Source organism: Bos mutus, chromosome 18 (assembly GCF_027580195.1).
Source record: "Bos mutus isolate GX-2022 chromosome 18, NWIPB_WYAK_1.1, whole genome shotgun sequence".
Classification (NCBI taxonomy): Eukaryota; Metazoa; Chordata; class Mammalia; order Artiodactyla; family Bovidae; genus Bos; species Bos mutus.
This window is the reverse complement of record NC_091634.1, coordinates 27,423,391-27,448,592: the sequence shown is the minus strand read 5'-3', so window position 1 is coordinate 27,448,592 and position 25,202 is coordinate 27,423,391. Positions and strand designations below refer to the sequence as shown.

The window sequence follows — 25,202 nt, the reverse complement described above, 5'->3', positions numbered from 1 at the left end:
CATCTGTGTTTCTTTGGAGGAATGACTTAAGTCTTCTGCCCATTTTTGGGTTGGATTGTTTAATTTTTAATTGTTGTATGAACTCTTCATATATTTTGGAGATTAAGCCCTTGTCAGTTGCATTATTTGCAAATATTTTTTCCATTCCATATGTTGTCTCTTAGATTTTTTATGGTTTTCCTTTCCTATGCAAAAGCTTATAAGTTTGATAAGGTCCCATTTATTTAGTTTTGTTTTTATTTCTATTGCTTTGGGACACTGACTTAAAACATTGGTACGATTTATGACAGAGAATGTTTTGTCTATGTTTTCTAGGAGTTTTATGGTGTCTTGTTCTGTTCTAAGTCTTTAAGCCATTTGTGTTTATTTTTGTGCATGGTGAGAGGGTGTTTTCTAACTTCATTGATTTACATGCAGCTGTGCAACTTCCCCAGCACCACTTGCTGTAGAGACTTTTTCTCATTGCATATTCTTGCCTCCTTTGTCAAAGATGAATTGACTGTAGGTGTGGGCTTATTTCTGGGCTGTCTCCTCTGTTCCATTGATGCATGTGTCTGTTTCTGTGCCAGTTTTGATTACTGTAGCTTACAGTCTGTATCAAGTCTAGGAGGGTTATGCCTCCTGCTTTGTTTTTCTTTAGGACTGCTTTGGCAATCCTGGGTCTTTATGGTTCATAGGAATTTTAGGGTTCTGTGTCCTAGTTCTATGAAAAATGTCATGGGTAGTTTGATAGGGATTGCATTACAATTGTAGATGGCTTTGGGTGGTTTGGACATTTTGACACCATTTTTCTAATCCAAGAGCAGGGGATATCTTTCTATTTCTTTGAATTATCTTCAATTTTCTTTATTAATGTTTTATATAGTTCTCATCATATTTAAGTCTTTCACTTCCTTGGTGAAGTTTATTCCTAAGTGTGTTGTTTTGGGGGGTTATGATTTTAAGAGGTATTGATTTTTGTACATTTTGTACATTTTTTCTGATGTTTCATTGTTGGTGTAAAGAAATAACAGCCAATTTCTCTATGTAATCTTGTATCCTGCTGCCTTGCTGAATTCATTTATCAGTTCTAGTAGCTTTTGTGTGGAGTCTTTAAGGTTTTCTATATATAGTATTATTTCATCTGCATATAATGATAATTCTACCTCTTCCTTCCAATTTGGATACCTTTTATTTTTCTTGTCTGGTTACTGTGGCTGGGACTTCCAATGCTCTGTTGAAGAGAAGAGGTGAAAGTGGGCATTGTGGTCTTACTCCAGGTTTTCATGGGAAGGCTTGTAGCTTTTCACCATTGAGTATTATATTGGCTGTGGGTTTGTCATAAATAGCTTTTATTATCTCAAGGTAATTATAGGGTGCTTTTCTTTTTTTGGCCACACCCCATGGCATGAGGCACTTCCCTGACCAGGGATCAAAGCCGTTGTCCCCCTGCATTGGAAGCATGGAATCTTAACCACTGGACCACTAAGGAAGTCCAGGGGGTTTTAAGCAGAATTTGAACTTACCGGTTTTCAGTGAAAAGTAAGTACAGAAGACTAGATGTGTGAGGTCTTTGGCTGGTTGGTAGTGTTCATGCAGTGGGATCTCCCAGGAAAATTGGTATCATCTGGGACTATGAACCAGGCAGTCAGCAACTTGGATTGACTGAGGCTATCAGGGCATTTGCTCTCTATCCCATGCATGGGCTAACCTCTACTGCCACAAGGGAGCAGAGTACCTGCTACCTGAGTTGTTTCAGTGGGCAGGCAGCTTTTTAAAAAATTTTAATTTTTTAAATTAGTATAATTGGTTTACAGTGTTGTGTTAGTTTCTGCTGTACAATGAAGTGAATCAGCTATATGTATACATATGTCCCCTCCCTCTTGGACCTCCTTCCCACCTCACCTCCATCCCACCCATTTAGGTCATCACAGAGCACCGAGCTGAGCTTCTTGTGTTTTATAGTAGCTTCCCACTAGCTAGCTATTTTTATAAAAAGTTTTTTTAATTATAGAGAATTCCCTGGTGGTCCAGTAGTTGGGACTCCATGTTTCCACTACAAGGAGCCCAAGTTCAATCCCAGGTCGGAATACTAAGATACTGCAAGCCATGTGGCATGGTCCCCCCCCCCCCAATAAATTTAATATAATAGAAAATCTTTTAATAGAACAGCAAGCAGTTTATCTGTATTTTCAGCATAGCTTTTCTATTGTGTACATTCAAACTGTTTACAAGCAGATTGGTTTTGCTTGGGGAGGGGGCAAGAAAAATGACATTCTGATGTCTGATTCCTCCCTACCTCCCTACCCATCCTCACCATTGGCACATCCCCATGATACATCCTGTATGACTCCATTAAATGTAAAACCTTCTCCCAGTACTCCGCACCAGAGAACTTTTGACAGGAACCTTGTGGCACTTCCGGGAGCTGCAGCCTGGCCTGTCATCCTGTACTGCTGGAACAGGCGAGGCTTATTCCTCACTATGAGCTCTAAGCATTTCTTGAGTGCCTACAGGGTGTCACGCTGTCTAGAACACACAGACGGTCTTGAACAAATTGAAGGCTTCTCTCCTTGAGTCACTCACTTGTGGGAGCTGAGTCCCATGTGTTCTCTAGGCCTCTGATGGCAATTATGTTTGTTTTGTCACTGCCACCTTGACAGCAAGCAGTTAAGGAGATATGTGGCTAGCCCAGCGCCCCTGTCCTGATCTCCAGGTTGATCTGGTTTCCTCCTCCACAGCCCTCTGCTTGTTCCCATAGCACTCACTATAGACAAGGGCTGATGCTACCAATGTGGCTGTTGGTCTTGAGAATCCCGCCACCTGGGAGCAGCTCGAAGCCTTTGGCATTTATTCCCTCTTGTTTTTCTCATTCGAATCATTCTGAACAGAAAAATCCCAGGGAGGAAGGTTTTCTGTCCTTCTGTTCTGGAGTCTTACGTTTGTCACAGTAAGACTTGGCAACTGTGAGTGTTCACTGAGTTCCAGATACTATTGTGAGCACGTCTCTTAATAAACATTTAATCTCTATACTCCGAGGTAAGTTTAAAGTTCCAGCTTAGAAAACAGGAACTGGAAGCCCAAAACAGAAAGATGAGGTGATTTACTCAGTGTCAAACAGCTGTTAAGCAGAGTCAGGACTTGAATTCAGGCAACGTACCTTCAGAACTTTGATTCCTGACCACTTGGCCATACTGTGTGTGAGCTCACGCCCTAGAAGCAGTTGATGGCTTCTGTGGTCTTCCCAGAGTCTTAACTTGAACTCCATCCTTTCGGATTAGGAGGCAGCAGAGCAGGACTTCCTCTCGCCTCTGTTGGCAGGAACTTAGCTCCCTCTCCAACTGAGTCCATCCCTGTAGCCCCTGGGCTGCCACAGCTGGGCCTGTTGGCTTTAAGGGAGGTGGCTTCCTGCAAAGTTTTTTACGATTCAATCTCTACTTTCCACTTTGTCCTAGTCGTCGGTGGTCCTCAGGGCAGGGGGAGATGCTGCTGATGGTCAGATGACTGAAAAATGCTCTCACTGTCTCCAGGCCTCAAGGTGAGGAGGGGTAGCAGGAGGTGGGATGAAACCAAGGGACTGCCCAGTGTCTCTCAGGTTATTTCACCCTGCCTGGCTGAGCTATGGGCAAGGCCGAGGCTTGTTTCTCTTCTCATAGAGTTTAATTAGATTGTAATGGAAGAAAAAGGTTAAATCCCCTCCTGTCAACTCTCCAGAATCTAGGTCCCTGGTCTTCTATAGGGCATCATGCATCCCGTGACCTGATGGCCACCTAGTCCTGCAGACAGTAGCTTTCCTCTCTGCTTAGTGGTTCCCCCTCCCCAAGCTCTCTCCAGCTCTGGGAGAAGGCAGACATGGGAGGACCCCCACATCCATTACCTTTGCTCATGAGTCACTCCACCCCTCCCTGCAGTGGCACCTTCTGGCCCTGACCCAGCTTGAACCTGATGAAAGCTAAGGACCTCTGCCACAGAGAAGGGCATCTGGGCTCATCTGGTATTTTTCCCACCCTTTCAACAGTTTGTGTCTCTCCGACGCGGTGAGGGACTCCAGGTTAGGAGCAACAGATAGGGTCCTCAGGGTTAGGAGAAATCCGATGCTCCGTTCTGAACAGATGCCCTATGTATCCTGCCTGCGGTCCACCTCCCTCGCTGGGCTTTGGAGGGGACTGGCCGAGGCGGGCCGCAGATTCCCCGAGCGGGCAGCGCCCCCTGGTGCTCTCAGGAGGGACTGTAGCAGGGTGGAAGTTAGGGGGCTAGGAACCAAAAGAGGCACGCGACGTGCGAGACCCTCCCGGGCACACCTCTCCCTTCCCTCCTCAGATCTACCCTTACAGAGTAGCGACGGCGCGGGCGGGCAGCTGGCATCTGCCCACCTCCTTCGTACCCGCCTGACATCTCCCGGCCCGCGGAGGCCGGGCGGGGAGGAGCCGGGCAGGGGGCAGGAAGCGGTGCGTACCTTCCGCTGCAGGAGGAGCAGGTGGCTGCTATGCTGCCGGGGCCCCAGGCTTCCTGTGCTCACCCGCCGCTGCTACCATTTCTCGTCTGAGTTCCTTGGGCCAGCTCCGGCCGCCGGGCCGGCCGCATGGCCCAGACCCCCGACGGCATATCCTGCGAGCTGCGAGGTAAGCGCCGGTCCTTCTCTCCTACTTGGCTGGGAGGAAGCCGTGCGGCCCCGGAACCAACCAGTGGCCCACCCAGAGTCCCGGGGCACCCGGCAAGTGGTTCCCTTTGGTCATCAGGAGGGCTTGGCGGCCCAGATCCACTCCACTGCTTCCTAGCTGGCCCCGTAGATGACCCCAGGTCCCCTAGCCCCATACAGACCACAGACCGTGAGCACGAACTGACCTCCATGGCAGGAACCGTCTCCCAGCAGACTGCCCTTCCACAGGCGAGATCACCAAGTTCCTGTGGCCCAAGGAGGCAGAACTGCTGCTGAAAACCTGGCTGCCAGAGAGGGAGGGTGCCGAGCAAGGTCATGTCCTGGTATGGCTGGGGCAGAGCCTGCCTGGGAGGGCCACTGGGGCCCAAGCAGAAGGAGCCTCTTGCCCTGCTCAAGGTGTGAGACACTCTTTCCCCTCAGGCGCTGCTCCGATGGAGAGCGTACCTGCTCCACACCTGCCTCCCTCTGAGGGTGAGTCCCAACAGCCCGGCCACCGCCCCCTTGCCCTCTAGCAGCTTTCCTGATGAGGGCTGCATCTGTGACGTCCATCTTGTCCTTGTGGACTCTGCCCTCCCAACAGCACTGGGCTGCCAACATCAGGCAGGACTGGAGTCTAGACAGGTCTGGCTCTGAGATCCAGGCTGCACAAAGGACTGGGCTCCCAAGAGGGTGGGTCTTGCGCTTTGGGTCTTGGGCTTTGGTCCAAGCTCACCCAGGCACTCCATAGGTGGACTGCACATTCAGCTACCTGGAGGTCCAGGCCATGGTGCTGCAGGAGACACCCCCTCAGGTGAGACCCCTAGTACCCCACCGGGGCCTGCAGTCTGGTCTTGTCCTCCGTTCCCCACCCCCGCCCCCACATGGAGCCCATCCCTCACCCTGGAACCCATCCCTCACCCCACCCCCACCCCCAGGTCACCTTTGAGCTGGAGTCCCTGCCTGAACTGGTCCTGGAGTTTACTGGTGTGGCTGCCCTGGAACAGCTGGCCCAGCACATCGCTGCTGCCATAAGGAAGGTCTTCCCTCGCTCAACCCTTGGGTGAGGCCCAGCAGCTGACAGGGCTGGCAGGGAAGGGGGGCATCGAGGGGTGCCCTGGATGTTGCTGTGGGGGGTCTCACTCCCAGGGCCTAGAAGTTCCTTGCCCCCTTCTCCTTCATCCCCCTCCTCAGGAAACTCTTCCGGAGGCCCACACCCCCCTCCATGCTGGCTCGGCTGGAGAAAAGCAGCTCCTCAGAAGCCACCTCACCCAGCAGCCCCTGTGGTAAGGGCCAAGGCGGAGGCCACTTAGGGCTTCCAGCTGACCCCCTCCTGCATGACCCCTGGATTTGAAGGGCTCAACAAACTGAACAGAACCACTCAGCCACTACCCAGCCTGGGGCTGATCATTCTCCATCTCTGACCTTTTGTCTCTCTCTTGCCCCAATTCCTGCCCCATCACACCCTTGGCGCCAACCCAGGGGGCTTCTCGGAGACATACGAGGCCCTGTGTGACTACAATGGCTTCCCTTTCCGAGAGGAGATTCAGTGGGTGAGAGTAGGGCCCTCTCTGGGGGCTCTGGAGACATCTAATTCCCCTGGTGCTTTGAGAAGTCCCCCCTACCTCTTGTGGTCCCAAGCAAGTTGGAGGTACTTTCTTCCCACCCAGGATGTGGACACCATCTACCATCGTCAGGGCTGCCGCCATTTCAGCCTAGGAGACTTCAGCCATCTGGGAAGTCGGTGAGTGACCCGCCAGGGCTGTGAGGAGGGGAGGACTGCATGAACCACATTCCTGGCTTTAGCTTCTCCATGGAGAGAGGGGATACTGGACTTAGATCTGGCTCGGGGGTCCTGAGCTCTGCTCCTGCCCCTTCTTCCGCCCAGGGACCTGGCCTTGAGTGTGGCTGCCCTGTCCTACAATCTCTGGTTCCGGTGCCTCTCCTGCGTGGACATGAAGCTGGTGAGAAGCACAGGGGAGAGCGGGGAGGGTGGGTCAGTGGGCAGCCCGCTGAGCTCTCTCTCCCACTCTGGTTCTCAGAGCCTTGAGGTCTCAGAACAGATTCTGCACATGATGAATCAGTCATCCCACCTGGAGGAGCTGGTGCTGGAGACCTGTGGCCTGAGGGGGTAGGGGGGACAGGGCTTGGGTTGGAGAGACTAGTGGCCTGGGGAGGAGCGGGGAATCCAGGCTCAAAGCTTCACACATGGGGGGGGTGTGGTCTGGTCCCCAGAGACTTTGTCCGGCGACTGGCCCAGGCACTGGCGGGACACACCAGCTCGGGACTGCGGGAGCTCAGCCTGGCTGGGAACCTGCTGGATGACCGAGGTACACCTGAGCCCGGGGAAGCCCTGGGGGCTGGTGCTGGAGGTGATGAGACCCACACGGCTACTACCCCCATCCCGCAGGTGTGGCTGCCCTTAGCAGACACCTAGAGAAGCATCCTGGAGCCCTGAGGAGACTCAGCCTAGCGCAGACTGGGTTGACGCCGCGAGGTAGGCAGGCCCGAGGATGGTGTGGGGTGGTGGAGCTGGGAGGTGGGGTCTCCTGATGGTGAGCCCCCGTCCTCCATCACCAGGAATGAGGGCTCTAGGCCGGGCACTGGCTTCCAATTCAGCCTTTGACTCTGCCCTGACCCACTTGGACCTTTCCGGGAACCCCGGGGCACTGGGGGCTTCGGAGGACCGTGGGGTGAGTGGCTGTCTTTAGGGAGGTGATTGGGGATGCCGCCGCAGGCAGTGGGGTGTTGGGAAGCTCTTGGTGGAGTGATCCCTGACTCTTTCCCATCTCCATCCTCCCGCCAGGGCCTCTATAGTTTCCTGAGCCGTCCTAACGTTCTGACGTTCCTGAATCTCGCAGGCACCGACACGGCCCTGGACACTGTGAGTGGGGGGTGATGTGTAGGGCTGGGCAGGCCTGTGGCCCAAGGGCGACTGGAGGCTGGGTGCTCAGTCCTCCGGCCGGTGTAGCTCACAACCTCCTCTCACAGCTCTTCGCGGCGCTGTCCCGCGGCGGCTGCTCCAGCCTGGCGCACCTAGACGCCTCGAGGAACGTCTTCTCCCGCACGTAAGGGGGCGGGGCGGGAGGGGGCAGGACTCTGCCGGACCCCGCCTCCCCGCGCCAGGACGCCCACTCTGCCCACTCCCCACCCCAGGAAGTCCAGGGCTGTGCCCGACGCTCTGCAACTCTTCCTCAGCCGCGCCGGGACGCTTCGGCACCTGGGCCTGGCTGGCTGCAAACTGCCACCCGACGCACTCAGGTCAGTGTCCCATGCCCTCGCCTGTCGGCCAACACCCAGGCTTCACCTCGGCACCTCACTCCGCTCTTACCGCACCCTTGATCTCCCGGGCATCGTTCCTTCTTGCTGTTCGCGCTCTGCTCTGGGGACCCTTCTCCCAGCTTCCGCTATCCCCTGTGACACCCTCTCCCAGGGCGCTTCTGGAAGGCCTGGCGCTCAACACGCACCTGAATGACCTACACCTGGACCTCAGCGCGTGTGAGGTGAGCAGCCTGCCCGGAGCCGCGGGACTTGCCCTTTGGGGCTGGGGCTGCAAGGTGGGAGTGCTGGACCGTTGGGCTCCTGATCCTCCCCACCTGTGGCCTGTTGGCCTGAGCACGCTCCACTTCCCACCTTCAGCTGCGCTCAGCGGGTGCTCAGGTGATACAAGACTTGGTGTGTGATGCTGGCGCAGTGAGCTCCCTGAATCTGGCAGATAATGGTGAGGCCGCCCGGAAACCCATCCTCCCACCACCCACCAAATTCCCACCCCCCGCAGCCTCGCCTTGTGTGTGACCCGAGCCACCCCCCCAGGCTTTGGCTCAGACATGGTGACTCTGGTGCTGGCCATCGGGAGGAGTCGGTCCCTGCGACACGTGGCGCTTGGAAGGAACTTCAACGTCCGGTGCAAGTGAGCCCCCACCCCCGTCCTGGGCCTCCCAACTGCACCCCACCACCCGGGTCTTCTGCCAACTGCTGCCCCCGCCCACAGGGAGACCCTGGACGACGTCCTGCACCGGATTGTTCAGCTCATGCAGGATGACGACTGTGTGAGTTCACGGGACCACGTGGGATCCTCAGGCAATGGCTTCTGAGACCCGTCCTCCTTGCTGGCCCCTGACTCCAACTGCAAATGGCTTTCTCTTAACCCCAGCCCCTGCAGTCTCTGTCTGTGGCTGAGTCACGGCTGAAGCTGGGCGCCGGTGTCCTGCTCCGGGCCCTGGGCACCAATCCTAACCTGACAGCCCTGGATATCAGCGGCAACGCCATGGGGGACACGGGTGCCAAGATGCTGGCCAAGGCGCTTCGGGTTAACACGAGGCTCAGGTGGGCGGGGTCACAGGGGTGGGACCAACGGGGGAAGAGGGCGTGTATGGAGGGGTTTACTGGGGTAGGGCTGAATGAAGCAGAGCAGGTGGAGCTCAGGGGTGCTAATGAAAAGGCCAGAGGGGTTGGGAGCTCCTTGCAGAGCTCCGTCCCCGACTAAAGCCCAGCCTGGCCCAGGTCTGTGGTCTGGGACCGGAACCACACATCTGCTCTGGGCCTGCTGGACGTGGCACAGGCCCTGGAACAGAACCACAGCCTGAAGGCCATGCCTCTGCCACTGAACGATGTGGCCCAGGCTCAGCGCAGCCGTCCTGAACTGACAGCACGGGCCGTGCATCAGGTGGGGGTTCCCTCTCTTCCCCTGCCTTGCCCTGTGCTTTGGTCCTGCCCTACCACTTCTCAGGCTCTCTTGTGCCCAGATTCAAGCCTGTCTCTTGAGGAACAATCGCACAGACCACACCTCTACTGACTGCACCTCCTGCCCGAAGCCCCTGGGTCTGGGGTCAGACCCCTCCGAACAGGTCAGAGTTCCCCTACTGAGCCTTGAACACCAACAGACTGTAGAGAATGGGGAGGGTTGTGGCTGCTGAGAGACACAGGTATGAGTCTGAGGGTAGCCAGTGTGCCTGAATCCTACTGTCCCAGACAAGTCCTTCTCCTTGATCTGCAGTGGAACTGATAGCTCTTGAAATAGCTCCCCCAGATAACACTACTAGCTGCCTTTTGAAAGCTTTTTTTTTTTTTTTTTCAATTTAAAAAAACTGGGCGTGGGGAGGCTACTGCACACAGCTGATTTGCGAGATATCATTTCTCTAACTAAGGAATGAACCCAGGCCCCTGCAGTGAAAGCATGGAGTCTTAACCATTGGACCACAGGAAATTCCCTTAAATCATTTAAATAGGCTCCCTAGTTAAAGACAGGAGGTATTTTAAATCCTCAATCAGTTCTCCCCATCCCCAACTGTAGCCCCACTTGTGAATTTCCCTCTCTGTTGTGGCCCAACCCAAAGACCCTTCTTCTGGCTTCATCTCCCTCCACTACTTGGTGAGATGTTCCCCATCCACCTGTTCCAAAATCCCACTTCTCTCCCAAGCTCCAGAGCCCAGGCATCTTGACAACTTCAGAGCTTCACATTCTACAAATGATCTCGCCATTTCTCACAAAACTCTTCTACTCTGGAGCCCAGTCTCACTGGTGCCCACACCCACCAAATGCTGTGGACAGAGCTTTAGTCCAGGTCTCTCTTGGCCACATTGCAGCCCCCACAGACCTCCTTGGTTCTGCATCTTGACCCATTCTCAAACACCGCTCCTTACTCCCACTCAACTATCCTTTGCTTCCCCCTTGTCTCTCCTCCACAGCTCCTCACTCGCATTTCTCTCCATTCCTCAATCTGTCCTCTAGGTCGATGATGAACAGATTGAACTTCTAAAACACTGACATGACTAACCACTCTTTTCCTTCCTATTCTGGACGTTTAGGAAGTATATATAATGTCCCTGCAATGAACCAAAGGAGACACTGCTCTCCCTTCTTGAACAGATAAGATTCCCAAGTGACTGTCCTGATGGTGTCAGCTTCAGGACCTCACCCACCCTGCAGAGACCTTGGGAAGGGGGCAGTCAGGATCTGGGGCCAGGGAGGGGACCAGGCTACAATTGAGTCCTCTTGCCCCCCAGGAAGTGAATGAACTGTGTCAGTCGGTGCAGGAGCACGTGGAGTTGCTGGGCTGTGGGGCTGGACCCCAGGGTGAAGCTGCTGTGCACCAGGCTGAGGATGCCATCCAAAATGCCAACTTCTCTCTCAGCGTGAGCACTCCCTCCCACCACGAGGACGCTTCCCTCTTAGTTAGAGGTCAGCTTGCAACTCCTTTTCTTCCTTGGCCTCCAGATTCTCCCTATTCTCTATGAGGCTGGAAGTTCCCCAAGCCACCAATGGCAGCTGCGGCAGAAGCTGGAGGGCCTACTGGGACAGGTGGGAGAGGTGTGCCGCCGGGACATTCAGGTGAGATAGTGCCCTGGCCCCAGCTGCCCCCCTTCCCCATATGCAGCCTTGACCCCCATCCAGAGGTGTGACTGTGGTATCCCGAGTCTGTGGTAACCCCCAGTGTTCTTTGGGGGTTTGGAGCCCCAAGCCAGTGAAGCTGGGCCCCGGCCACAAAACTCACTGTGCTCTGACCTTCGACCAGGACTTCACTCAGGCCACATTGGACACAACAAGGAGTCTCTGCCCACAGACATTGCAGGGTCCCAGGTGGAGGGAGCAGCTAGAAGGGGTCCTTGGGGGCTCAAGGGGTCTCCCAGAGCTGCTCCCAGAGCACCTGCTGCAAGATGCCTTCACTCGGCTCAGGTAGGCTGGATTGGGTTGGGCAGGACCGGGCTAGACTGGATAAAGACAGCACACTAACCCCTGTCCTCTGTTACCATCAGGAACATGCGCCTGTCAGTCACAGGGACCTTGGCAGAGAGTATTGTGGCTCAGGCTGTGGCAGGTCTGAGTGCAGCCCGGGATCGGCTGGTGAGGAGGAACTGTGGGCTTACACACACACAGACACACACACACCTGGTCACTGCCTTGCAGGGGTTCTGTAATGTCTTGAGCAGGGATTATGTGCTTACATACACACATGGCCACTGCATTGCAGAGATTCTGTAATGTCTTTTGGGGTCATGTAGCCCAGTATTTAGGGGTTCTCTTAGCACTGATAGGACTATGGCTGAGGCCCTGTCTCCCCATCTTTGGGGTGCCTGGTATTGCAGGTGGAGAGTCTGGCTCAACAGGCAACAGAGGCAATGCCCCCTGTCATACCGGCCCTAGATGGAGATGAGTCCAGCCCCCTTGGGCCTGGGGAATTGGAAGGTCTTTTCTTCCCTGAGGAGAAAGAAAAGGATGATGAAGAGGAGCAGAAGGTAGGTGGTCGCGGAACTCTGGGCCTAGAACACTAGATCTTCCCATCTTGTTCTGGAGTATGGACCCCAGGCTGAGTTTGTGCCCTCCTCACCAGGATGAAAGTCCTCCACAGAAATGGCCTGAATCACTCCACTGTCTTCATCTGGACTCCTCCACTCACAGTAAGTCAGGGCCCCAGGGGAAGAGTTACTCAGGTTGGACTAAAGTTCCATTAGATAGACCTGGCCACCTGGACACAATATATTCATCTCTGCCCTGGGAACTCCCTGACCGTTCAGTGGGCCAGGCCAAGACCCCGTACAACTATGAAGTTGGGGTCAGTTAGCACAGGGTGGGACCTCAGACCAGGGCCGGGACACAGTCTTCTCTCGATTCGTTCCCTACTCTACCGCCCCCTCCCTTTCCAACCCGCGGGATGCGCATGTCTGGCGGCGTCGCGGGGCCGCGCGCCGCTCGGGGCCGCGCTCAGCACCACGGACAGCGGCAGCGGGGGAGGGGCGGGCAGGGGGGCGGGCGGCGTAGCCCAGCCCCTCCCCACGCCCTGGGCGGGTCCCCCGCCACCCTAGCGCCACTGCCACCGCTGCTGCCGCCGCCGCCACCTCCCCGGGCTTGGCGCTCGGTGCTCTTCTGGTGCACTCCACTCAGGTGCTGCTGAGGAGCTAGAGCCGGAGCCCGAGCTGGCGGCTCCGGGGGAAGATGCAGAGCCGCAGGCGGGGCCATCCGCTCGTGGCTCGCCGAGCCCCGCCGCCCCAGGGCCCCCGGCCGGCCCGTTGCCTCGCATGGACCTGCCGCCCTCCGGGCAGCCCCTGCGCCATCCGACCCGGACCCGACCGCGGCCGCGGCGCCAGCACCACCACCGCCCGCCGCCGGGGGGCCCCCAGGTGAGCGCCCTACCCCCATTCCAGAGCTCGTGGAACTGGGGGTCTCAGGCGGCCCATTCGCTCTTAAGGGTGATGGCTGGCAGGGAGGTGGGTGGTGGGGTCACGCAGCCGAGTTCTAGCGTCTTCCTGGCCACCCCCTTCCTCAAGCCATGCTCATGCGGGGTCACGAGTGTGTGGATTTCGTTGGGGGAGCGCCTGGGGTAGGACTCTGCCTTGGGTTGGCTGCTGCACGGGTAGATGTGTGAGAGGGGGTGTCTGTCTTACCCTCCCAACCCCAGGGTTACTGAAAGATGCTGCCCCCTCCTCCCATGGGGACAGTCCTGCGTCTACCCCACGTCCAGCGCGGGTGTATGTGTGGGCTGGGTACTGGCGCGGGTCGTGGGCACAGGGCCGGAGGTGGGGAGGAGCCTGCTTGAGGCCCCCCAGAGGGTCTGACGCAGCAGCAGGCGCCGCTGAGCCGGCAGCAGGCCGAGTGGGGTGGGGGTGGAGGGTACTGCAGGGACTGTTTGGAGCAGAGAGGGTGGCAAGTGGGAACGTGCGACCCAGGGGACACCTGGGTTTTAGTCTGCTGGTGACCAGGTGGTTTGGGGTGTTTAGGATACTCAGTGGGACGAGAATGGGTGTGAGCTGTGTACGTCCAGGGCCAAGTACAGGTGAGGGGGGTATGTGAAACCAGCATCTCTGCCCGGCCGCTGGACAGTGGGGGAGCTCGTAACAGCAGCTCCAAAGGGTCACTGCAGCTCCCAGGTCCTGGAGTTGCCCAGAGCCTGCCGCTGGACAAGGAAGGTGGGAAGAAGTCACAACTGAACTCAGCCCTTTAACCCTGTGGTGTCTCTCAGGTGCCCCCAGCCCTGCCGCAGGAAGGGAATGGGCTCAGTGCCCGCGTGGATGAGGGCGTGGAGGAATTCTTCTCCAAAAGGCTGATCCACCAGGATCGCCTGTGAGTAAGGGGCAGTTGCAAGGGTGGGGGAGAGGGTGGGCTGCTCCATGGGCCTTCCCACTCACTGCTGACTGTTCCCACAGCTGGGCCCCCGAGGAGGACCCGGCAGCCGAGGGAGGTACCACCCCTGTGCCCCGTACACTTCGCAAGAAGCTGGGCACCCTCTTTGCCTTCAAGAAGCCTCGTTCAACACGTGGGTCACGACCTGATCTTGAGACCAGCCCTGGCGCGGCTCCCCGCTCTCGAAAAACCACACTCGGGGACTTGCTTCGACCACCGGCCCGTCCTGGCCGTGGTGAGGAGCCTGCTGCAGGGGCCGAGGGGGGCACCAGCAGCCCAGACCCAACCCGCAGGAGTCGGCCTCGATACACCCGCGAAAGCAAGGCATACTCCCTGATACTGCTCCCTGCTGAGGAGGAGGAGACAGTGGGTGCCAGGCCCGACAAGGTGAGGCCTGGTGACCAGGAGCAAGGGCTCCCCTGGAACGGTTGGGGCAGCAGGCCCTCTCACCACTCGGTGTCTCTGTCCCCAGCGGCGGCCCCTGGAGCGGGGAGACACAGAGCTGGCCCCATCCTTTGAGCAGCGAGTACAAGTGATGCTGCAGAGGATCGGTGTGAGCAGAGGCAGTGGGAGTGCCGAAGGCAAGAGGAAGCAAGTGAGTTGGAAAGGGGTGCTGTGGGAAATGAGGCAGGTGACACGCGGCTAGCTTTATGTGGGTGATTTATGTGACCAGGAGACTCCTGACAGGTCTGTCAGATTCACCCTTTCTTCCCTCTTGGTTTCCGCCCTGACCCAGGCCACCAGTATCTCCTCCTTGCAGTGGTGACAGTCCCATTCTCTGCAGATCTAATAGAAATCTGACTTTTGAAAGTCATCTTCATTTGAAACAGCAAATCCTCTAGGGGACTTGACTCCTAATCCTGCCTCAGGGCCCAACGGGGCCTCAGCCCTGGTCACTGCCTTCATCTCACTGCTGTCAACCCCAGCTGCATCTCAGGACCTCCATACAGGCTCCGCTGTCTGGAACTCCTCTCTGCCCCACTTTCAGCCTCTCACCACCATCCAAAGGCTACACAAGGTCCCTCCCTCTTCCTCCATCGGTTTCCCTATGGACCTTCCTTGACTCTTCCATGCATCCTGCTAATGCCACTCTCTGATCACAGTTCCTAGTAAGAATCACCACCCTATGGACTAACCCTATAATAACTTTGCAGGAAAATCAAAACACATGTGAAGTGAGACTCAGCTTGAATTTAGAAACACTAAGTTATAGGAAGTGAATCACAGAACTGAGAAGTCACTGTATGTGTTTGTGCCTGCATATGCTTCTGTGTTAACTGTCCGCCACCACAGACCGAGCTCCAAGACCAGGACTGGGTCTGCCATGTTCTTGCCCAACCCATGGTGACTGTTAGTGGCAGATACAGAACAATAATACATAAGAAAACAAGGCTAGCATGAGGGTGGGACAGGACTAAGCTTGACTTCCCTGTTTCCCACAGAGCAAAGATGGAGAAATCAAGAAGGCTGGCTCAGATGGTAAGTGGGACCCTGGGCTGGTGCAGTATATTTTGGGGGAGGAAGAGACAGTCCACAGGGATTTGCTCTCCTGGGGGTAAGAGGAGTAGAAGCCATGTTTTTTCTTCCCCTCACTAAGGTCTGGTGCCTAAGCCCCCGACTCTGCCTTTGCAGGTGACATTATGGACAGTTCCACAGAGGCTCCTCCCATCTCGATCAAGTCCCGCACCCATTCAGTGTCTGCTGGTGAGTGAGAGCCACAGTGCTGGGGAGCACGTGGGGACAGACAAGCTGCAGGGGATCGGACCATTGCCTGACCCAGGCCTTGGCTGACACCCCTCTCCCCACAGACCCTTCATGCAGACCTGGGCCAGGGGGCCAAGGGCCTGAGTCTGCCACCTGGAAGACACTGGGGCAACAGTTGAATGCAGAGCTCAGAGGCCGTGGTTGGGGCCAACAGGATGGTCCGGGCCCCCCGTCCCCATGTCCAAGCCCAAGCCCCCGAAGATCCAGTCCCTCCCCAGACAGCCTGGGCCTCCCAGAGGATCCCTGCTTAGGCTCCAGGAACGAAGGTAAGCAAATACCCCAGCTTCCACTCAATACTGGGCTAGGGACTGGAGGAGTCCCCTCTGGGAACTCAGACCCTGAAGGTGGGAGGCAAGGGCGGCTGTTGGGCCCACACCCTGACCCCCCTGGCCTCCCCCAGATGGCTGGCTGAGGCCGCAGCCCCGTTTGGCAGGGCGACGAGCAGTGTCTGTGCATGAGGACCAGCTCCAGGCCCCTGCTGGTGAGGGGGAAACACCTCCCTGTGGGCTGGAATACAGAAGGAGATGGGGGAAGAGTGGGCTCCCTTTGTGGCTCTGGTCCTTGAAGGGCCACCAGTGTCCTGAGGGGTTGAAAAATTGGAGGCAGAAGGCTAGGAGCCACCACTGCCGGGGATGGGAGGGTGAGGGGAAGGCAGAGGCTCCAAAGACAAGTAAGTGTTGGGAGGGGGGCCCTTAGCATCCCTCCCCAGGTCTGTCTGTATCCCACAGACCGGCCCCTGCGGCTACAGCGCTCCCCTGTCCTCAAGCGCAGGCCAAAGCTTGAGGCGCCTCCATCTCCAAGCATAGGTAAGGGGGGCCAGGGCCAGCTGGGAGGGCGGCAGGGCTGCTTGGTTCAGTCCTAACCCTTCCTCTCTCCCTCTCTTTCTGTGCAGGATCTGGCCTTGAAGCCGAGCCTCTACCCACCCAGTCTACAGAGCCCTCCAGCCCACCCTCCCCAACCACAAACCAAAGAGGCGGCGGCCCCAACCCCTGACCTCTTCCTTTCTGCCGCATGAGATTATTTTATTAAAAAACTCAAAGGAAGCTAGTGTGGAGCTTTGTTTATCCGCCCCCAGGCCTGGACCTGTGCACATATCCTCCTATGAGCCCTCACATCTGGGTCAGTTCAGAGTCTGGCTGTGGCTCCATCAAAAAGTGCAAGGCCCAGGCCACGAGCTGGGGAGGGAGCCTGAGAAGAGAACCAAGGTTTTAGGTCGGGGGGACGGGGACAGGCAACTAAGACAGCAGGGGCAGCCCCAGGCACTCACCTGGCAGCCTGCACCTGGGCACACAGGGAGGGGCAAGGTGGCCTGTACTCATACTGGAAGGCAGAACCATCACGATGCCTCTCTGGGGGGTCCTGAAGGGGACATGGTGTCTGGAAAGGGGCCAAAAAGGCCTCTAACCTCATCCAAGGCTGCCCCAGCCCCCAGCCCAGCTCTACCCAAGGTCCACCCACTTCTACCCTCCAGCTGTGGGGGGCTGTGCTCACCCAGACACAGCTGGACTCCAGGGCTCCCTTGGTGGTTCTTGTCCTTGGAGAATGATGCAAGGTCTTGGGGGGTAACCCAAGCTCTTTGAACTCCAGGCTAGGTTTCTGGGCCCTGCTTACATGGGTCTGGTGTATACTGGGGGCATGGCCAAGGCGTGACAGGCTTGGGGTACAGCTCAGGAGTGGGGTGTTGGGTATACTGCTGGGGTGTGGGGACCCGGGGGGCAGGGAGCCGTGGGCTGAGCAGATGGTTGACAGGGGCTGGGAGCTGCCCTTCTGTACTGGGTCTGGAGCAGCCAAGGGCAGAGGAGGCAGAAGGCTGACGCTGGCACTGTTCTCCTTTGACAGCAGGTGGCTGGGTATGGCAGGGGTTCCTAAGGAGGAGGGGGACTCACCATGGGCACAGTCCCCTCAGCTCAGATCAGCTGAAGGACCTGTGAGCGGAGGCTTGCAGGGACTGTGTTCACCCCCGCCCAGCTGGGTACCCTTTCAGAGCCCAGGCACCTAATTGATTGACAGCAGCAAGAACACGGGGCCTGAGCATCACCTTACCTGAGGAACTGGGCGAGGAAGGAGGGGAGGAGATCAGACTCAGCGACAGGTCCTGCAGAGCCAGGTGTGATGGGGATCGCTCAGGGCCTGGGGGTGGAGGGGGCTTATCAGCACTGGGGGCACTGGGCAGGCTTACCTCCCTCTTGACCTCTCCAATCCTCCTTACCCTGTACCCTCTGAGTTGGGCCCAGAGAGCTCAGGATTTGCTGGTCATTCTCAGAGATGTGCAGCCGTAGGCTGGGGACAGTGTACACAGCTTCTCCCTGTGGGATGAGAACGTTCAGTCTGGGCCCTTGCCCAACTTCCCACGCTGACATTTCCCAAGAGAAGCCCCAGACTGACCATGGCTCTGCAGCGAGAGGCAGCCCAGGGTGTGATGGGGGCTGCCGTGTCAGGACCTGCCAGTATCAGACAGCTCTCAGCCAGGCGCACTAGTGCCTTCTGATGCTCCTGGTCCACCTCTACCTCATTCAGAAGCTGGGACAGTGAAAGACCTAGGGCAGGGGATCAGAGGATGGGCTGAAGCTCAGAGGAGGAGGGGAGGCTTTACTAAGGAAGCAGTGGGGTTGCCGGTTACCTGTATTGGATGACGTGGACTCTGAAAGGTGCTCCCTAGAGAAACAGAGGGGACAAGTCTGAGGGACAATCCTGAAGCCTACCTACACAGATCTGTCACCCCCTGACTGAACCACACCTGACCCAAGAAAACCAACCCCACACTCACTCCAAGCAGTCACAGAGCTTTTTCCGCACATCTGGGTCCTCGTTGCTGGAAAAGAGGAGTGGTAGGCAGTCACTGTTCTTTATGAATCACAGCCTGGTCATGGTGAAGGGGCGTAACTCTGTGAAGCTAGAGCCATGCTTGAAGGGCCACCCAAGACAGACAGGTGAAGTGAAGTGAAGACTTCACAGAAGTGAAGACTTCTGACAAAACTTGGTCCACTGGAGGAGAAAATGGCAACCCACTCCAGTATTCTTGCCTGGAGAACCCCATGGACAGTATGAAAGGCAACAAGGTATGACACTGGAAGATGAGCCCCACCTTCCCCCACAAGGTTGGAAGGTGTCCAGTATGCTACTGGGGAAGACCAGAGAGCAATTACTAAAAGCTTCAGAAAGAATAAAGTGATTGGGTCAAAGTGGAAATGATGTTCAGCTGTACCTGGTGATGAAAGTAAAGTCCAATGCTGTAAAGAATACTGCACAGGAACCTGGAACGTTATGTCCATGAATCAAGGTGAATTGGATGTGGCCAAGCAGGAGATGGCAAGAGTGACATCAAATCTTAGGTAGGAATCAGTGAACTAAAATGGATGGGAATGGGCGAATTTAATTCAGATGACCATTATATCTACTACTGTGGGCAAGAATCCCTTAGAAGAAATGCAGTAGCCCTCATAGTCAACAAGAGAATCTGAAATGCAGTACTTGAGTGCAATCTCAAAAATGACAGCATGATCTTGGTTCATTTCCAAGGCAAACCATTCAACATCACAGTCAGTGATGCCGAAGAAGCTGAAGTTGACCGGTTCTATGAAGACCTTCTGGAAGTAACACCAACAAAAGATGTTCTTTTCATCACAGGCGATTGGAATGCAAAAGCAGGAAATCAAGAAATAACCAGAATAATGAAGCAGAGCAAAGGCTAACAGAGTTTTGTCAAGAGAATACACTGGTCATAGCAAACATCTTTTTCCAACAAGCCAAGAGACAACTCTACACATGAACATCACAAGATGGTCAATACTGAAATCAGACTGTGTTCTTTGCAGCCAAAGATGGAGAAGCTCCATAGAGTCAGCAAAAACAAGACCTGGAGCTGACTGTGGTTCAGATCATGAGCTCCATATTGCAAAATTCAGGCTTAAACTGAAGAAAGTAGGGAAAACCACTAGGCCATTCAGGTATGACCTAAATCAAATCCCTTACGCTTATACAGGGGAGGTAAAAAAGTCAAGGGATTAGACTTAACAGAGTGCCTGAAGAACTATGGACAAAAGTTAGTAACACTGTATAGGAAGTGGTGACCAAAACTAACCCAAAGGAAAAAAATGCAAGAAGGCAAAACGGTTGTCTGGGAAGGCCTTACAGATAGCTGAGGAAAGAAAAGAAGCAAAAGGCAAGAGAGAAAGGGAAAGATATACCCAAATAAATGCAGAGTTCCAGAGAACAGCAAGGAGAGGTAAAAAAAAGCCTTCTGAAGTGAACAATGCAAAGAAACTGAGGAAAAGAACAGAATGGGAAAGACTAGAGATCTCTTTAAGAAAACTGGATATTTCAAGGAAACATTTCATCTAAGGATGGGCACGATAAAGGACAGGAACAGTAAGAACCTAACAGAAACAGAAGAGATTAAGAGGAGATGGCCAAGAACACATAGAAAAACTATACAAGAAAGGCCATAATTCTCCAATAACCATGATGATGTGATCATTCATCTAGAAGTAAACATCCTGGACTGTGAAGTCAAGTGGGCCTTAGGAAGCATTACTACAAACAAAACTAGTGCAGATGATAGAATTCTAGCTGAACTATTTAAAATCCTAAATGATGATGCTGTTAAAGTGCTGCATTCAATGTGTCAGCAAATGTGGAAAACTCAGCAGTGACCACAGAACTGGAAAAGGTCAGTTTTCATTTCAACCCCAAAGAAGGACAATGCCCAAAAATGTTCAAATTACTGGACAATTGCACTCCATGCTAGCAAGGTAATGCTCAAAAATCCTTCAAGTTAGGCTTCAGCAATAGGTGAACCAAGAACTTCCAGATGTACAAGTTGAGTTTCAAAGAGTCAAGAGGAACCGGATATCAAACTGCCAACACTGGATTATGGAGAAAGCAGAAGAGTTCCAGAAAAACATTTACTTCTGTTCACTGACTATGCTAAAGCCTTTGTGTGGATCACAACAAACTGGAAAATTCTTAAAAAGATGGGAATATCAGACCACCTTACCTATCTCCTAAGAAATCTGTATATAAGTCAAGAAGCAGGAGTTAGAACTGGACATGAACAACTGGTTGGTTCGAAATTGGGAAAAGAGTACAACTGATATGCAGAGTACATCATGTGAAATGCCAGGCTGGATGAATCACAGCTGGAATCAAGTTTGTTGGGAGAAAAATCAATAACCTCAGATATACAGACACCACTCTAATGGCAGAAAGTGAAGAGGAACTAAAGAGCTCGTGAGGAGGGTGAAAGAGGAGGGTGAAAAAGCTGGCTTGAAACTCACCATTCAAAAGATCATTAGCATCCAGTCCCATCACTTCCTGGCAAATAGAAGGGGAAAAGTGGAAGCAGTGACAGTGTTTATTTTCTTCCGCTCCAAAATCACCACGGACAGTGACTGCAGCCATGAAATTAAAAGGCACTTGTTCCTTGGAAGGAAAGCTATGATCAATCTAGACAGTGCATTAAAAAGCAAAAACATTACTTGTTAACAAATGTCCATATATTCAAAGCTGTGGTTTTTCCAGTAGTCATGTATGGATGTGAAAGCTGGACCATAAAGAAGGCTGAGTGCTGAAGAACTGATGCTTTGGAATTATGGTGCTGGAGAAGACTCTCTTGGAATGCAAAGAGATCAAACGAGTCAACCCTAAACGAAATAAATCCTAAATATCTATTGGAAGGACTGTTGCTGAAGCTGAAGCTCCAATACTTTGGCCACCTGATGCGAAGAACTGACTTATTGGAAAAGACCCTGATGCTGGGTAAGACTGAAGGCAGGAGAAGGGGGTAGCAGAGGATGAGATGATTAGATAGCATCACCAACTCAATGAACATGAATTTGAGCAAACTCCGAGAGATAGTGGAGGACAGAGGAGCCTGGTGTGCTGCTGTCCATGGGGTCACAGAGTCAGACACAACTTAGCAAATGAACAAAAACAACAAGCGCTCCATGTTACTAAAGCCCCAAGCCCTCAAACCCACAAGGCCTATGCCAACGCCAGCCCGGCCTGGGTGAAGAGTACAGCTCAACAGTGGAGGCATCACTTACCAACCAGTCACCTGTTCCCGGGGTTGTTCCGTGGGCAGCAGAGCGAAACGGTCCACCTGGAGGTAGAACTCCGCGGGCTGGAGGGGTGAGTTCAGGGACCGGGTCTCAGGAGTTTTCAGGAAATCAGGCCCAGTAATCCACCCAAGCCAGCTTCACCACTCACCGTGTCTCCCTGGGCGACCTGGACGCTGACCTTGCAGTCCCGCAGCAGCAGTATCCGGCCTTCTGTCCCTCTGAAGCCGAACTCCTTCTCCTCCCTGCGGCGAGCGCGGTCCTCACTGAAGCGCTCGCCAAAACGCAGCCCTGCCCGCCTGGGACCCGCCCACCTCGGGCTCAGGGCTCAAGGCTCGTGCTGTCTCACCCGACTCCAAAGTTCCCAAGCTCCGTGGAGCCTCTCTCACCAGTCTGAGGCGTTCAGGGCCTCCCCCGTCACTAGGCATCGGATACTGTGGGTCCCGTCGGATACAAGCAGCATGGCCTCCGCGTCGGGCGGGTCAGGGGCACCGGACGGGCTCTGGGCCTTGGCCTCCTGCAGTACCTGAGGGCGGCGACCGGCGTCAAACCCACCGCCTTGGGGCCCCGCCCAGGTCTCGGGGCTCTGAGAAGGGTGTGTGTGTCGGGGGGGCGCGGAACTCACCTTGAGCAGCTGCCCCGCCCGCGGGCTTGAGAGTGCGTCTGACCCTAGGACCAGCTCTCGAATCCAGGGTCGCAGGACCAGGCCCCCAAAACTTGCCATTCCCGCTGCTGGAGACCGCAGGTAGCCTCTAGCCCGCGTTTTTCCCGTGCGACGCGGCCCCGCCTCGCCGCTAGAGGGGAAACGCCGGACGTCTGGGCGGGACTAGAGGTCGAGGCCCCGCCCAGGAGCGTGCCCGCGCGTGCGCACGAGAGCGTCTTGGTCGGGAACTCTGTTCAATTGGATTCCGTCCTGTTTACGCTTACCCGAGCATCTCTCCAAGCAGCGGCAAGGCGTTGGGGCCGTTCTTCAAGTCTCCTGTGGCGCTGGGCAAGAAGGGGCCAAGAACTGGCTCCGATGGAGAGGGAGAGCTCTGGAACCTGAGGCTGGTTCCAAGCATGGTGCGAGAGAGTGGCTCGAAGCCACTTCAACGCCTGTGACCTCAAGGAGTTCAGCAAGTATTTGTCGTGCCTCCACTTTCCTCATCTACAAAATGCTTAGTCTTGCTGCTGCTGCTGCTAAGTCACTTCAGTCGTGTCCGACTCTGTGCGACTCCATAGACGGCAGCCCACCAGGCTCCCCCGTCCCTGGGATTCTCCAGGCAAGAACACCGGAGTGGGTTGCCATTTCCTTCTCCAGTGCATGAAAGTGAAAAGTGAAAGTGAAGTCGCTCAGTCGTGTCCGACTTTTAGCGACCCCATGGACTGCAGCCTACCAGGCTCGTTAGGCCAGTGGAAATAAGAGTACTCAGTATTCAATAAACACCACTTCTCTCACTCTCCCCTCGGATTGGCCAAGCCCCTCCCCTAGACTTCGGGGACGCTCGGACCGTAGCGTAATGACGTAAGAAGACGCAAAGACTCCTCCACCCCTCTCCGTTTCCTAGGAAACGTGGACTCCGCTTTCCTTTCTGCGTCGCTGCCCCCTTGACGTCACGGCTCGGATAGGAGGGCGGGGCGGCGCGGGCGACTGGAGGGGCTGTGCACCTGCGCCTCGGCGGGCGGTCTGGGGCATCGTCCCCGGCCTGCCCGGCCCCGCCATGGCCAGGCCACAGAGGACTCCAGCACGCAGTCCCGACAGCATCGTCGAGGTGAAGAGCAAAGTAAGGGCCCCTCCAGCCCTGGCTCCGGCCTCGGCCCTAGGCGCTTCCAATTCCCTCATTCTCCCCTTCCTGGCTCCTTGGTCCCCACCACCTTTTCCTCTTCTCCATCCTCCCCTTCCCATTTTCCGGCTTGTTTTCTCACTTTCCCCCATCCATCCTCCTTCCTCTACTGCCGGCCTCTGGAGTCCCTCTGTGGCCTGGGTTACGTGGAGGGCGGGGGGTAGACCTTGGACAGCGTCCCTTGTACTGGAGCTGAGGTCTGTGTGGAAGGCTACAGCTGTTGTGAACCCCCGTCTCCCACCTCTGCCACCTTCGGACCTATGGTGAGAAAGGGCACGGAGTCCATTCTAACCTCTCCTCTCCTCCCACCCCCTGCCTCCAGTTTGATGCTGAGTTCCGACGCTTTGCTCTGCCTCGCGCTTCAGTGAGCGGCTTCCAGGAGTTTTCTCGGTTGCTGCGTGCAGTACACCAGATCCCGGGCCTGGACGTGCTGCTTGGCTATACTGATGCTCACGGCGACCTACTACCCCTCACCAACGACGACAGCCTGCACCGGGCCCTGTCCAGCGGGCCCCCACCACTGCGCCTGCTAGTGCAGAAGCGGGGTGAGGAGGATGGGGTACAATGGGCAGCCTCTGTGGGGTAGGGTGACAGGGCAGGTCTACCAGGGTTAGTCTATGCCCAAGATATCCAGGCTTCACCCTCTGCGGTCCCTGCCCTTGGCCTGACCTCCAAGTGTCAAGAAATAGCTACAGTGCCCCCTTCCTCAAGGAGGCCTGGGCCCAATGGAAAAGGGCCCAAATGGGAGAGCAGGGTTTCTGATCTCAGCGCCTCCCTCTCCTGCAGCAGAAGCTGATTCCAGTGGCCTGGCCTTTGCCTCCAACTCTCTGCAACGGCGCAAGAAAGGGCTCCTACTTCGGCCAGTGGCACCCCTGCGCACCCGGCCACCGCTACTGATCAGCCTGCCACAAGATTTCCGCCAGGTTTCTTCAGTCATAGATGTGGACCTACTGCCTGAGACCCATCGACGGGTGCGGCTACATAAGCATGGTTCCGACCGCCCCCTGGGTTTCTACATCCGAGATGGCATGAGCGTGCGAGTAGCTCCCCAGGGCCTGGAACGGGTTCCAGGCATCTTCATCTCCCGCCTGGTACGAGGGGGCCTGGCTGAGAGTACAGGGCTGCTGGCAGTCAGTGATGAGATCCTCGAGGTCAATGGCATTGAGGTAGCCGGGAAGACCTTGGACCAAGTGACGGACATGATGGTCGCCAACAGCCACAACCTCATTGTCACTGTCAAGCCAGCCAATCAGCGCAATAATGTGGTGCGTGGGGCATCTGGGCGTCTGGCAGGGCCTCCTTCTGCTGGGCCTGCTGAGCCTGACAGCGATGATGACAGCAGCGATCTGGTCATTGAGAACCGCCAGCCTCCCTGTTCCAATGGGCTGTCTCAAGGGCCTCCATGCTGGGACCTGCACACTAGCCGCCTACTTCCTGCTGCCCGCAGCTCTCTGCCCTCCCTGGATGATCGGGAGCAGGCCAGCTCTGGTTGGGGGAGTAGCATTCGAGGAGATGGTAGTGGCTTCAGCCTCTGACAGGGAAGGATGCAGCCCCTTGCCACTCCAGGCTCTGGGACATTCCAAGGACTTTCCCAGTGGGAGGTTTCAGCGTGCTCATGGGCCCTCTCAGTACGGGGAACATTAAAGGTTTTCTACAAATGCAGTTATGGTCATTCTGTTTCCCAGCCCTAGTCTTCTCCCTGATCCAACAATTTTGCCTTCTGCCCTGGATATGTGGCAGGAGTGAGTGTGATAAGGGCATCAGAGAAGCTTTCCTGTAGTCATGCTGCGGGAGGAACACCAGGTTTGGCATTTCTAGGGTAAGAA

The 25,202-nt window shown here is 55.5% G+C and overlaps 3 protein-coding genes across 9 annotated transcripts; 2 read left to right on the top strand and 1 right to left on the bottom strand.

The window, feature by feature from the left end:
- The first annotated feature begins 4,485 nt into the window (after window positions 1-4,485).
- CARMIL2 (capping protein regulator and myosin 1 linker 2) lies at window positions 4,486-16,610 on the top strand. 2 transcript variants are annotated; one of them, XM_070388190.1, is made up of 39 exons: window positions 4,547-4,601; window positions 4,868-4,962; window positions 5,060-5,110; window positions 5,367-5,429; window positions 5,554-5,678; window positions 5,810-5,901; window positions 6,098-6,168; window positions 6,286-6,359; window positions 6,504-6,579; window positions 6,658-6,746; window positions 6,851-6,945; window positions 7,026-7,112; window positions 7,196-7,308; window positions 7,422-7,499; window positions 7,607-7,683; window positions 7,772-7,876; window positions 8,049-8,118; window positions 8,255-8,336; window positions 8,429-8,525; window positions 8,607-8,664; window positions 8,769-8,941; window positions 9,119-9,281; window positions 9,361-9,462; window positions 10,622-10,750; window positions 10,833-10,946; window positions 11,131-11,291; window positions 11,372-11,459; window positions 11,702-11,851; window positions 11,947-12,013; window positions 12,498-12,733; window positions 13,573-13,673; window positions 13,757-14,120; window positions 14,206-14,328; window positions 15,176-15,212; window positions 15,366-15,437; window positions 15,542-15,763; window positions 15,898-15,978; window positions 16,226-16,303; window positions 16,390-16,610. In XM_070388190.1, the coding sequence occupies exons 1-39, from the start codon at window positions 4,562-4,564 to the stop codon at window positions 16,488-16,490; spliced, it is 4,200 nt and encodes a 1,399-aa protein (XP_070244291.1). In that variant the 5' UTR covers window positions 4,547-4,561; the 3' UTR covers window positions 16,491-16,610. The 2 variants fall into 2 exon arrangements, with proteins under 2 accessions (XP_070244290.1, XP_070244291.1); XM_070388189.1 differs by lacking the exon at window positions 15,898-15,978 and having other exon boundaries at window positions 4,486-4,601.
- On the bottom strand, window positions 16,485-23,001 carry ACD (ACD shelterin complex subunit and telomerase recruitment factor). 5 transcript variants are annotated; one of them, XM_070388194.1, is made up of 13 exons: window positions 22,481-23,001; window positions 22,179-22,347; window positions 21,943-22,079; window positions 21,705-21,798; window positions 21,542-21,618; window positions 18,265-18,309; window positions 18,118-18,152; window positions 17,883-18,034; window positions 17,707-17,803; window positions 17,541-17,627; window positions 16,989-17,100; window positions 16,765-16,874; window positions 16,485-16,685 (listed from the first exon to the last, which is right to left on the bottom strand). In XM_070388194.1, the coding sequence occupies exons 1-13, from the start codon at window positions 22,612-22,614 to the stop codon at window positions 16,645-16,647; spliced, it is 1,290 nt and encodes a 429-aa protein (XP_070244295.1). In that variant the 5' UTR covers window positions 22,615-23,001; the 3' UTR covers window positions 16,485-16,644. The 5 variants fall into 5 exon arrangements, with proteins under 5 accessions (XP_070244295.1, XP_070244294.1, XP_070244296.1 ...); XM_070388193.1 differs by having other exon boundaries at window positions 16,989-17,362; window positions 17,883-17,938; window positions 22,481-23,000; XM_070388195.1 differs by having other exon boundaries at window positions 16,765-16,856; window positions 22,481-22,997.
- A 182-nt stretch (window positions 23,002-23,183) lies between these two features.
- On the top strand, window positions 23,184-25,094 carry PARD6A (par-6 family cell polarity regulator alpha). 2 transcript variants are annotated; one of them, XM_005896540.2, is made up of 3 exons: window positions 23,184-23,316; window positions 23,699-23,921; window positions 24,163-25,094. In XM_005896540.2, exons 1-3 carry the CDS (start codon window positions 23,254-23,256, stop codon window positions 24,909-24,911), a joined length of 1,035 nt encoding a protein of 344 aa, XP_005896602.1. In that variant the 5' UTR covers window positions 23,184-23,253; the 3' UTR covers window positions 24,912-25,094. The 2 variants fall into 2 exon arrangements, with proteins under 2 accessions (XP_005896602.1, XP_005896603.1); XM_005896541.3 differs by having other exon boundaries at window positions 24,166-25,093.
- The last annotated feature ends 108 nt before the right edge of the window (window positions 25,095-25,202 follow it).